Genomic DNA, 11,970 nt, shown 5'->3' with positions numbered 1-11,970 from the left:
CCCTCCCATTTCCATCCCCTCTCCCTCCCCTCCCCTGTTCCTCCCATTCCCCTCTCCTCCCCTCCCTTTCCCTCCACTCCACTCCTCTCCCTTCCCCTCCACTCTCCGACAGGGTGTCACTCTGTTGCCCAGACTGTGGTACAGTGGCACCATTGTGGCTCACTGCAGCCTCACCCTTCTGGGCTCAGGTAATCCTCCTGCCCCAGCCTCCTAAGTAGCTGGGACTACAGGCACATGCCATAACACCCTGCTAATTTTTGTATTTTTTGTAAAGAAGGGGTTTCACCATGTTGCCCGGGTGGTCTCAACCTCCTGGGCTCAAGCGATCCTCCCTCCTCTGCCTCCCAAGTAACTGAGACTACAGGCACATGCCACCATACCCGGCTATTTTTTGTATGTTTTTGTACAGACAGGGTCTCACTGTGTTCACTGGGCTGATCTCAAACTCCCAGGTTCAAGCGATCTGCCTACCTCAGCCTTCCAAAGTACTGGGATTCCAGGCATGAGCCACCATACTCAGTCTTCTTTCCTTTTTTAAGCCCTGCCCCTCTCCCCCCAAGTATTAGAGTGTTGGCACAGTGTCATCCAGGTCACAGGAACACCCACAGAGCCTTTGGGTGGCCGAGGGATGATTAGAGGTAGAGGAGAAGAAGTGGACAAGATGGGGAGCAGGGTGAATGTATAGGTGAGTAGATGGGGGGCTAGGGTGGGGGTAGCGTAAGGAGAAGAATGGGCGGGTGGGTCAGTGGATAGGTGAAGAAATGGAACCCTATTCATTTTGATCTCTGCCTTTCCCATTAAGGACTTCTTTTAGCAGTGCAGGAATCATCGGTTGTCTGAGTTTAAGAGGAAGGCACTAGCCCGGTGTGGTAGTGCACAGTTGTGATCCCAGCACTTTGGGAGGCCGAGATGGGTGGATCACGAGGTTAAGAGATCAAGACCATCCTGGCCAATATGGTGAAACTACTAAAAATAGAAAAATTAGCCAGGTGTGGTGGCCTGTGCCTGTTGTCCCAGCTACTCGGGAGGCTGAGGCAGGAGAATCACTTGAACCCAGGAGGCAGAGGTTACAGTGAGCTGAGATCACACCACTGCACTCTAGCCTGGGCAACAGAGCGAGACTGTCTAAAAAAAATAAAAATAAAATATAAAAAATGAAAGCACTGAAAGCCCCCTGAATGCCAGAACCTTGTTGACTGGGGACTTCACGGAGGCTGGTCTTTTAGGGACCCTTCCATTTCATCAGGGATGCCCCCAAATGTCAGTGTTGGTGGGTCTTCCAACTTGGGCAGGTCCCTGTTTCCAGGGATGACTCCCTCCCCTGTCCCATCTGGGGCATCTAGAGCCCCAGGAGAGCCAGCGGCTCCCAGTTTCCATGCCCACCTTGGGTTTGCAAGGCTGGGCTGGCACACCTGGCTGCGTGCACCTTGCAAAATCGTATTTGCATCCTTCATCTGCCAAGAGCTCCCTCTGCCTTTCCCTTTGCTTCACGGATACCTTTTATTTCTTCATCAGCCTTTTCCTGGGAGGAAATAGAAGGAAACTATGTTCAATCCCCCACGTTTAGCCAGAAAACCACCTCCCTGTATCACGTGTCGTGGGTGAAGTCTTGCTCAGTTCCCAGCGTGAGAAAACTATCCATTATTCTAGCTGTTTGAAAGTTCAGTGTTTATATCTCAGTCTTTAATCTGTTTTATGCATCCGAGTTAGTGACAAGGTTTTATGGAGGAGAAAGATTTCTATTCCTTAACACATGCTTATCAATCATTGAGCTGGGCCAGCCAGGGGTAGAAGGGAGGGAAGGAGGGAGAGGAGGCCTCTGCTAGCCCACATGTCGCTGAGGAGCAGAGAGTAGGGTGTTGCCCCCTTTTGACCCGAGACTGAGCACCCCTAGGGAGGGCATAGCCTGGACCACCTATTCCCAGGGTCCTAAGACACCTCCCCAAACAGAGTACAATGGTGTGATCTTGGCTCACTGAAACTTCTGCCTCCTGAGTTCACGTGATTCTCTTGCCTCTGCCTCCCAAGTAGCCGGGATTACAGGCGCACACCACCACATCCAGCTAATTTTTTTTTTGTTGTTTTTGTTTTCCTTTAAGACAGAGTCTCGCTCTGTTGCCCAGGCTGGAGTGCAGTGGCATGATCTCGGCTCACTGCAACCTCTGCCTCCCAGGTTCAGCAATTCTCTGCCTCAGCCTCCCAAGTAGCTGGGATTACAGGTACCCACCACCACGCCAGGCTAATATTTGTATTTTTAGTAGAGACGGGGTTTCACCATCTTGGTCAGGCTGGTCTTGAACTCTTGACCTCGTGGTCCACCCGCCTCAGCCTCCCAAAGTGCTGGGATTACAGGTGTGAGCCACCGCACCTGGTTTCACCTTTTGTTTTTTTAAGGACAGGGAAAATTGCAAGGTAATTTGCATTCACTGACAAAGATGGGAATATCTCCAAGAACAAGGGGGAGGCTGACAGTGTTGGGGGGCTGTGGACTGTGCCCCAGAGCTCCAGTTCTCAGCACTCCCAGTCAGCGCGATGGGCAGCCCTGGCATGCCAAGCCGGAGCTATTCACTTACCCAGATACCTCTTACGTGTCTGTCGAATAGGGATGAGGTTCCTGCAGGCTCAGGCTTTGAACTGAGCTGAGGAAAGAGAGGATCTAGGCATCCCTTGACTTCTAGAGCAATAAAAGTCTTTAGAACGGCTTTGAACCATCCATTTCCTCATTAAAGAGCTCCAGGTCTCGGACGTTGGGGGAGACAGACATAAAAAGGTAATTACAGCCCAGGGAGCTGTGTGCTTGGCTGGGGGTCAGCATCACTAGGCTCCTAATGGGTCTTCTGGGTTCCAGTTCCTCCCTCTTCCACCCACTCCATGCTCTGCTGCCAGAGTGAGCCTCTGAAAATGCAAACCTGACCTTGAATTTCACCCGCCTAAGACCCGCCAGTGACCTACAGACACTGCTACAGCCCCTTCCCAGGCCCCTGGTGTTGGGGCTCCTTGACCTTTCCAGCCTCAGCGGCCCCCAAGTGCGTTCTGAATTGGCCAAACTGCCGTGTTCTCACTCCCCTCCCAGCCTCGGAAAAGGCGCTGTTTCAGAATGCGTTGGAAGTAGATGCTCCGTGCCGCAAAGAAAACATAGCACTGAGACAAAGGATTTTTTAGCAACACAATTTTTACATCCTGGACTGCAGGAAGGGTACTCTCATTAGCCATTTTGCCACAAGAGTACAATAAACAAAGGAAAAGCAGACAAATCTATTCCTTACGCATTTGGGGTCGTCCTTACTGCTGTGTCTGATCTCTGTTGGCTGGAGCCAGACCTCACAATATAAACTGAAACCCAATTGGCTAATTGAAAACTTTTCTAAACAGGTAAAAGCAGTGGAGAGCTGGGACATGCCTGTGAGCACGTCCAGCACAGATAGCTTGGTTACAGTACAAAGGACACAGAATGTACTATGTGCCTGTAAGCATGGCATGTCTCACAGCTACACAGGATAGGGCTTAACAAAGTTATTAGCACATTTATTCTTTAACAAGAAAGAAAACTTTCAAAAGGAACTTTTCTACTTCCACAGAATGCATGTCTTTTTCTTTTAGAATGCCTTTGCTCTTCTCTCTGCTGAACCTGGCCAGCCACTGTGCAGCCCTCAGGTCTCATCTTTGAGGCCACTGCCTCCAGGACATCCTCCTTGATTGCCCGTCCCCCACCCCCGATTGGACTGGCTTTGGCATTTCCTTCCCAGCCTGTGTCTATTAGCCCAACTCCTTCCCCAGACTCTGGTTCTCAAAGTCAGGGGCCCATCTCACAATCTGCTCATCAAGTGTCAGATGTTTTTTGAGTCCCTGTTTTGTGCCAGGCACTGAGATTCATGGGTGAACAAAATAGAAAAAGACCCGTGCCTTCATGGTGCTCACCAGCTCATGGCGTCCCTGCGTCTGAATGTAACAGACACTACAGGGTGCTGCACGTGCTCAGAAGGGAGGCTCTGTGGTCCCGAAGGCTGCATGGAGGAGGGGGCTCTGAGGATAAGGCTTTGAAGGATGACTAGGAGTTTTCCAGGCCAAATGATTGGTGATTTCTCTGCTTGCCTGCCTGCCCAGATGCTATCCTGGTGACTGGCTGCTCTCTCCCTAGGGTCTACACTCTGCTCTCATATAAGTTCCTTTCTCTTTCAGAATGCATGAACTGTACCCGGCTCAGTGACATGAGTGAGCGGCTCACCACACTGGAGGCCAAGGTCAGTCAGGCTGGGGAGTCTGGGCCTGGGAGCTTCCTGGGGACGTGGGGTGGTGGGGAGAAGCATTGGGCATCCACTGGGTATGGCTGGGGAATTCCCAGCCCCAGGTTGCCTGGCAGGCTTGGACAGCTGGTCCCAGGTATCGGGTACTGCTCAGGCCTTGGTGGCTCTGGGTAGCCTTCTTGGGCTGGGAGGTCCCAGGCAGCAGGCTGATTGTGGGCAGGGCAGAATGGTGCTGAGCTCCCAGGCCCTGGGGGCTGGGGGGCTGGGGGGCTGGGGGGCTGGATGCCCAGAAGACAGCTGAATGAGGAGGGAGTCTCTGTCCCTCCAGGGCCGCTGTTCCCCCTCCAGAACGGGGCTGGGCACAGAGGAACTGATGGAAAAATACTCCGTGGAGGAGGAACTGCTGGGAAGTGAGCAGCTTTCAGCCCAGTGTATAGGAAGAGGACTCCCCTTTTTTTTTTTTTTAAGACAGCGTTTCGCTCTTGTTGCCAGGCTAGAGTGCAATGTCGCCATCTCAGCTCACCCCAACTTCCACCTCCCGGGTGCAAGCAATTCTCCTGCCTCAGCCTCCCAAGTAGCTGGGATTACAGGCATGCACCACCTCACCTGGCTAGTTTTGTATTTTTAGTAGAGACAGGGTTTCACCATGTTGGCCAGGCTGGTCTCGAACTCCCGACCTCAGGCGATCCACCTGCCTCAGCCTCCCAAAGTGCTGGGATTACAGGCATGAGCCACTGCGCCCGGCCTGGGAAGAGAACTCCCTAAGTGGAGTCAGTCCAGTGACAGAAGGAATCCATAATGGACAAGTAATTATCGAGCAGTGGCTTCAGGCAGGGAGAGGGCAGAGAAAGGCATGCCCAGTACGGGTGTGTTTATGGGCAGGTGACCTGTGGGGGCACCTGGGGCTCCATCCCACGATCCCTCTGGGAGACGGAGGTTTGGAGCACATCCGGAGCCAGCCCACCTTAGGGCTATGAAGCCAGGTGTCTCTCCTGTCCCTCACTGGGTAGCATGTCCCCTAGGCTACTTCCTGCTCAGCGGGCTCATGCAAGCTCCTGGGTCTGGAGAAAGCCCTGGGCAGAGTTGCAGGTGGCCACAGGCAGAAGCCAGAGCCAGGTGGGGCCGAGGGGTGCGCGAGGGACATCAACAGTGTCAGCCCCAGTGGGGACAAGCGCCGTTCTCACCCAGAGAGCTTAGAAAGCCAGCTCCTGTGGTTACCCAGAGGGGCTCGGTCCGGGGGAGGACAGGTCTGGGGGGATGAGGCAGCCTCCAAATATCTACAGAGCCTCTTGGGACAGCAGGGTCGGCCTCGTTGCCTGCCCCCCATGGTAGAGCCAGCACCAGAAGGCTGGCGTCACCTGAGCCTGAGGCAGAGCTGTCTCCCTGGCAGAACTGTGGCGATCGGAGCACTCGGCATTGCCCAAAGAGAGTGTGTGAGCAGGGCCACGTGGCAGGGAGGCTGAGTGAGGACTGCGGACCTGAGGGGGGTGCTGGAGCCCAGACAGCAACAGCCCCCCCGGAAGAGACGCATGCCTACCACATGATATGTGTGCGCACACATGCACACACACAGGCACCTGTGCACACGCATACGTGTGCATGTGGACACACATATATACACATACAGACACACACACTTGCACATGTGCACACACAAAAACATGCACACACATGTAATACCCATGTGCACACACATGGATACCCGAGCAGACACATGCATACGCACAAGCATGCATGCACGTGGCACACACACATACACACATACATGCACACACACAACACAGATGAGCACACGTCAACACACACAGCCCGTGACAAGTCCACGTTACTCTTGGCCCTGACGTCTGCCCTGGGTGCTTGACCATGTGGCACCTGGGGTTGCAGGGGAGTGTGGCTTGGCGTGAGACATCTGTGGGACCGCCACCCGCCCGCTGGGCGAGTCTCTCAGAGCTCCCCCTCCTCATCTGTGGAATGGATCAGAGCATTGGTCTTGAACCCAGTACCTCCAGAACCCTCCTCCTGCGGGGTTCAAGCGATTCTCCTGCCTCAGCCTCCCGAGTAGCTGGGGTTACAGGCCCTAGTTTTGTATTTTTAGTGGAGATGGGGTTTGAGAGCCTCCTTGGAGATGGCAGTGGGACCTGGGTTTGGAAATGGTCTAATGCTGATCAGGAGTCAGGGATTGGTGCTGTCACCTACGTCAGCCATGTCACTATTTCCACCTTGGAGACACAGACGCAGGTGTGCAGGAGACATCGTGCAGAGCAGTGATGGGGAAGGGGCCCAAGGCACGCATCCACAGCCCCCCCTGTCCTCCAGCCCTTCCGTGGGTGGGCAGGGTCTCCCAGCAGCTCAGGCACAGGCCTGGGATGGGAGAGACGCGGCTGCCCTCCTTGGATTCTTTTCTCTTGGGGGGCAGCAGTGGGGGACTTCAGGGAGCAAATGTTTCCACATGGGCTGAGCTGGGGCTAGGACCCCTAGAATGCTGAGGGGGTGAGCTTCTGGCACCTGAGATTTTAGGAAAGGCGGGGTCCCCGAGCCATGCCCAGCGTGATGGACACTCCCAGAACCGGAAGCCTCTGCGTGGTTTGGCGCAGAGCAGCAGCCCTGGCCGCAGTGCAGGATTGTGGGTGTTAAAAGTCACAGCTCTAGGGGAGGACGGGTGAGTTGCCAGCTGTCCCCCACCCACCCGGCCCACGCCCTCCCATCATGCGCAGTTCCTCCCTGTGGCCTTCCCAGCCCTGACATCCTCTCCATGGCCTCCAGCAGCAGGCCCGGGGCAGGGCATGCCCTGTGACCCTGAGCGCTGTGTCCTCTCCCTGGGCTGGAGGAAGGGACGGCAGTGAGTGGGAGGAGCCCAGTCCAGGATTCCCATCCTAGCTCCACCCACCTTGGCCAGCCCTGCCCTCTGGATGCCAGTCAGACGGCCTGGAAAACGGACATTGGAGTCGCTTCATTTTGAGGCTGGTCCAGAGTGTGGAAGCTCAGGCAGCTCGCGAGTGGGGAGCTGGGGGTGGTAGCTTGGCCTGGGGTGTGCAGAGAGGGGGACACTCTGCAGCCCCCCTCCTTTTGACAGTTGCCTGCATTTCTAGGTAGGGGCTGGGAGACTCCTATCTTGGCTCCTGCGTCTTGTCTGGGGCATCTTCCAGCTGCCCACCTGCTTGGTGCATGCCCACGTGTGTCGAGAGGGCCACTAGGAGGGTTTATTTATTTATTTATTTTTGAGACAAGGTCTCACACTATCACTCGGGCTGGAGTGCAGTGGCATGATCTCAGCTCACTGCAAACTTCACCTCCCGGGCCAGGCTCAAGTGATTCTTCTGCCTCAGCCTCCTGAGTAGTTGGATTATAGGCATGCGCCGTCACATACAGCTAATTTTTGTATTTTTAGTACAGACGGGGTTTCACCATGTTGGTCAGGCTGGTCTTGAACTCCTAACCTCGAGTGATCTTCCCGACTTGGCCTCCCAAAGTGCTGGGATTACAGGCATGAGCCACTGCACCCGGCCCCACTGGGCGCTTTGATGGCTGGAATCAGAGGGCCCTGAGAGGCAGTGGCCTGGAGAGGGGAGGGGACACCAGCTGGGTTAGCTGCGAAGACAGCCCAGCAGCACCAGAGGCATGCTGAGGTCAGGCGAGCCTACAGGAGCCGGGACGCAGAGCTGGGTTTTCAGCTCAGATCCCAGCAAGGTGAAGGCAGAGCCAGAAGAGGAGCCGGGTGGGCAGAGCCCAGACAGGAAAAGCAGCAGTCAGGTGCTTGTATAAAACAGCAGCCTGGAAGGTGGGGCTTCTTCTCCCTTAGACAAGAAGTTGGCTTTGGTATGTCAGGAAGGAGGCAAATGAGAGAAACCTGGCTAATGGTGGCTTATTCCTTAAGCGTATTTACTGTTTATTCAACAAGAAGTTCAGGAGTAGAGGTGGTCTCAGGAATGGTTTGGTAGCCAAGGAAGCCAGGCTCTCTGCTGACTTCTCAGTGAGTTGGCTTTTATCTGTATTGGTTGATGCCTCGTGATGGTAAAGCGGCTGCTGCAGCTACAGGCATCACATCCTCACCTTGTGTGTAAAGGCAGGAAGTGGAGGGTAAGGCAAAGCACCGAATAGACTCCTTGTGTTTCATGAGCCTATTCTGGGCTACGTGATGACCTCCTAGTTGCAAGGGAGTTGGGAAACTGAGTACCTGGCCGAGCAGAAAGGGATTGCTAGGCCTGGCTCAGGCCAGTCCTGATTCCTTCCTGGGCCACGTGCAAAGAGACTCAACAGGGAGTTTTGCAACAAGGAAGAAAGGGGCAGCAGGGGCCAGGCAACCAGCAGAGTCCACTCCATCTGCACTCCCCCTGGTGCAGACCTAGGAGCCGGTCCAGGATTTCTGCCACCCTCTGTTCCTGGGACAGGCCAGTGGGCAGAAGGTGTCGGCCTCAGTGAATTCCTGCCTGCCTTCCCCGCTCCTGCCCCGGGCTTTGCTGTCTGACTTCATGGACCACAGACAACGCACAAGAGCCAGAGTGGCCTCGGAGTCCCGACAGTGCAGAGGGCAGTGCCCTGGCCACTCTGCCAGGCTGCAATGACATCATCAAGGCCACTGTCCCCCAAGGCCATAGCCTGGTTTTCTTGGGCTTGGTCCCCACGCCCACAGCTGCCCACCCTGGTGAGCTCATGCCTGGGCAGAAATGGGAGCAGCTTCTCCAGGTCAGCCACAGCCAGGCCAGGAGGGCTGAGGCGTTAGCCAAGGCAGATTCCAATCAGGACCCCTCTGCCCAGGTCTGCGGGTTCTGTGGGCAGGGGTGTCCCGGTGGGAGGTGCCCCAGGAAGGAGAGAGCCAGGCCTTCTGTACTGGCTGGGAGGTCACTTCAGGGGAGACCAGAGCTTTGCCCAGAATGGGGAACTGCCAGGGCATGCCTGCAGGAGCCCAGGGCGGGGCCCCTCCCCAAATCTCTCCCAAGCTCCACCCTGCTCCCCTCTTCCTCCACCCCAGCCTCTCCTCGCCCCCTCTCATGGCCCCCCTACCTCCTCCTCCCAGCCCTTGGGACAACCCCCTGTTAAATGTGGCCATCCGGGCATCCCCCAGGATACTGCAACCCGACCCACCCCAACTTACCACCCTCACTCCCAAACCTGCCTCTCCTGTGCCCTTGTTCCACTGTGGGCGTTTCTATTCCCAGCAGCCAGGCCTCAAAGGGGAGAGACACAGCCAGGCGCGGTGGCTCACGCCTGTAATCCCAGCACTTTGGGAGGCTGGGGCGGGTGGATCACCTGAGGTCAAGAGTTCAAGACCAGCCTGACCAACATGGAGAAACCCTGTCTCTACTAAAAGTACCAAATTAGCCAGGCATGGTGGTGCATGCCTGTAATCTCAGCTACCTCGGGAAGCTGAGGCAGGAGAATCGCCTGAACCCAGGAGGTGGAGGTTGCGGTGAGCCAAGATCGTGCCACCACACTCCAACCTGGGCAACTAGAGCGAAACTCTGTCTCAGAAAAATAAAAGAAAAAGAAAGGGGAAGGACACTCCAGCCTTCACCCCACCTCCTGCCCCCAGCCCCGGGAGAAAGAGCGCCTGACAGTTCTCCAAGTCCCCTGCGCTGCCTGTCCTGGGCCCTTCCATCATGTACCCGGGCCCTTCCATCACGTGACCCAGCAGCTGCAGCCTCCTTGCTCCTCCCCAGAGCCCCTAACCCTGGCTGTGGCCCATCAGCTTCTCCAGGGATGCCAGCGTCCGGGGCAGGAATTGGAACCCATCCCTCCTCCTGGGGATTCTGGGAGTCAAGAGACTGAGGTCCACCCTTCATTGCTGTGTGATCTGTGCCAGCAGCCCCCGCTCTCTTTGCCTCCACAAAGCTCAGTCAGGGTCAAGGCAGAGCTGTTGGGAGAATAAACTGCGGGTTGGAGGATGAGGCACCGCGTGGGGCCCCGGATTTGCTGGGTGATCTCAGGCAAGTCCCTTGCCGTCTCTGAGCCTCTGTCTCCACCTCATTTGTGATGTCTCCACAGTGACCCTCTGGGTTTCATGGGCCCTTCTAAGGACCAGAAAGGGGAGGGGCTGAAAGAATTGGCCCTGGGGAGTCAAGGTGGCCTGGGCCAGGCATCCAGGTCATCAGAGGGCTGTGTCCCGCAGGGAGGTGGGGGGAGGGCCCATTCTGCAGCCCACAGCAGGGCCTGAGCCCAGGGGGCCCAACCAGGAGCCTGGGTGCAGGGTCAGAGCCCTGAGCAGCTGCGGAGCATGTCCTGGGGACCCACCTGCTGGGGAGGAGCCCAGAGCAGGCCACTTTGTCCCCAGATCCCAGGACTGCCCCCCAGGCCCAGGGGCACTGCAGAACTGGGGAGGGGGCTACTCAGGGAGACCATCTGCCTGTGCACCATGGACCCTCAACACAGCCCAGCAGGTCCCTGACACTCCTTGGCCCCGGGGCCCACCCAGGTTCCCAGCAGGAAACTCCACCCACCCTGAGCCCATTTCAGGCACACAGCACCCCCTGCTGGCCTCTTTGGGGGCAGCAGGGACTCACGGGGTTTCTGAGTCCTGGCTTTCAGGGGGCTTAAATGAAGGAGAAAGTCTCCGGTTCCTAGGCTCTGGGTCTCTGCCGCCTTTGACTCCTGCGTCACTCAAGGAGAGATAGACGGGGCCGCCCTGCAGGCTGGTCCCAAGCAACCGTGGCTACTTTTGTTTTTCTGGAAAACCTTCTAAAGATCACGTGCCATAAGGGATGTATGTATGCCCACCCTTCCTCCTCTCTCCCTTTCTTCCCTTCCTTTCTCTCTCTTCTCTCTCTCTCTCTCTCTAATAGATAGAGTCTTCTTGATCTGTTGCCCAGGCTGGAGCGTAGTGGCACAATCATAACTCACTGTAGCCTTGAACTCCTGAGCTCAGACTCCTGAGTAACTGGGACTGCAGGCGTGTGCCACCATGCCTGGCTAATTTTCTATTTTTGTAGAGATGGGGGTCTCACTGTGTTGCCCAGGCTGCTCTCAAACTCCTGGCCTCAAGTGAGTCTCCCGACTCAGCCACCCAAAGTGCTGGGATGACAGGCATGAGCCACTGCTCCTGGCCAGCACGGGGACTTTGAAGGTGTCTGAAGGGCACTGCTTGAACCTTAGGATCCAGGAGGACTTTCCTGATGTGAGAAGGATAGGGCTGGCAGGGAGAGCACTCCAGCCTCGGGTGAAGTGCTCCCACTAAGGAGCGTGACAGCTGCAGGTCTCATGGAGTGCACATACATGTCCCACCCTGGCCCGACTGGGACCTGACTATCTGCCTCGTTCCACCCAGGTCCTCCTGCTAGAAGCAGCAGAGCGGCCCTCGAGCCCGGACAACGACCTGCCGGCCCCCCAGACCACCCCACCGCCTTGGAACGAGGACTTCCTCCCTGACGCCATCCCTCTCGCTCACCCGGGGCCACGACAGAGAAGGCCCACGGGCCCAGCTGGTGAGTGAGGGCTTCAGAGAGGACAGGCTGGGGCAGCCGAAGGGGCCTCGGGCACGGCCTCCCAGGGCCTCCCGAGGGAGGCCACGCACGCAGCTCTCTGGTTCATACATGCCACGTGGCGTTTTGAAAAATTAAGCTTAACTGTTGAAAACTGGGGAATTTCAGCTAAATGCCAGGATTTTTAGTTTCTCTTAAAAAGTAGGCCATCTGGCCAGGCGCAGTGGCTCACGCCTGTAATCCCAGCACTTTGGGAGGCTGAGATGGATGGATCACCTGAGGTCAGGAATTCAAGACCACCCTGGCCAACATGG

At 56.3% G+C, this 11,970-nt stretch overlaps 1 protein-coding gene across 2 annotated transcripts in view; it reads left to right on the top strand.

Annotated features, from left to right (window-relative positions):
- Window positions 1–11,970, top strand: part of COL26A1 (collagen type XXVI alpha 1 chain) — a 187,387-nt gene that overhangs the window by 158,105 nt on the left and 17,312 nt on the right. For both annotated transcript variants that reach the window (XM_017533517.2, XM_017533518.2), the window contains exons 4-5: window positions 4,180–4,241; window positions 11,503–11,659. In XM_017533517.2, coding sequence (XP_017389006.1) covers window positions 4,180–4,241; window positions 11,503–11,659 — 219 coding nt within the window. The remainder of the gene's footprint in view (window positions 1–4,179; window positions 4,242–11,502; window positions 11,660–11,970) is intronic.

The sequence above is a fragment of the Cebus imitator genome, unplaced genomic scaffold, assembly GCF_001604975.1.
Source record: "Cebus imitator isolate Cc_AM_T3 unplaced genomic scaffold, Cebus_imitator-1.0 Scaffold82, whole genome shotgun sequence".
Taxonomy (NCBI): domain Eukaryota; kingdom Metazoa; phylum Chordata; class Mammalia; order Primates; family Cebidae; genus Cebus; species Cebus imitator.
This window is presented reverse-complemented; position numbering and strand designations above follow the sequence as displayed.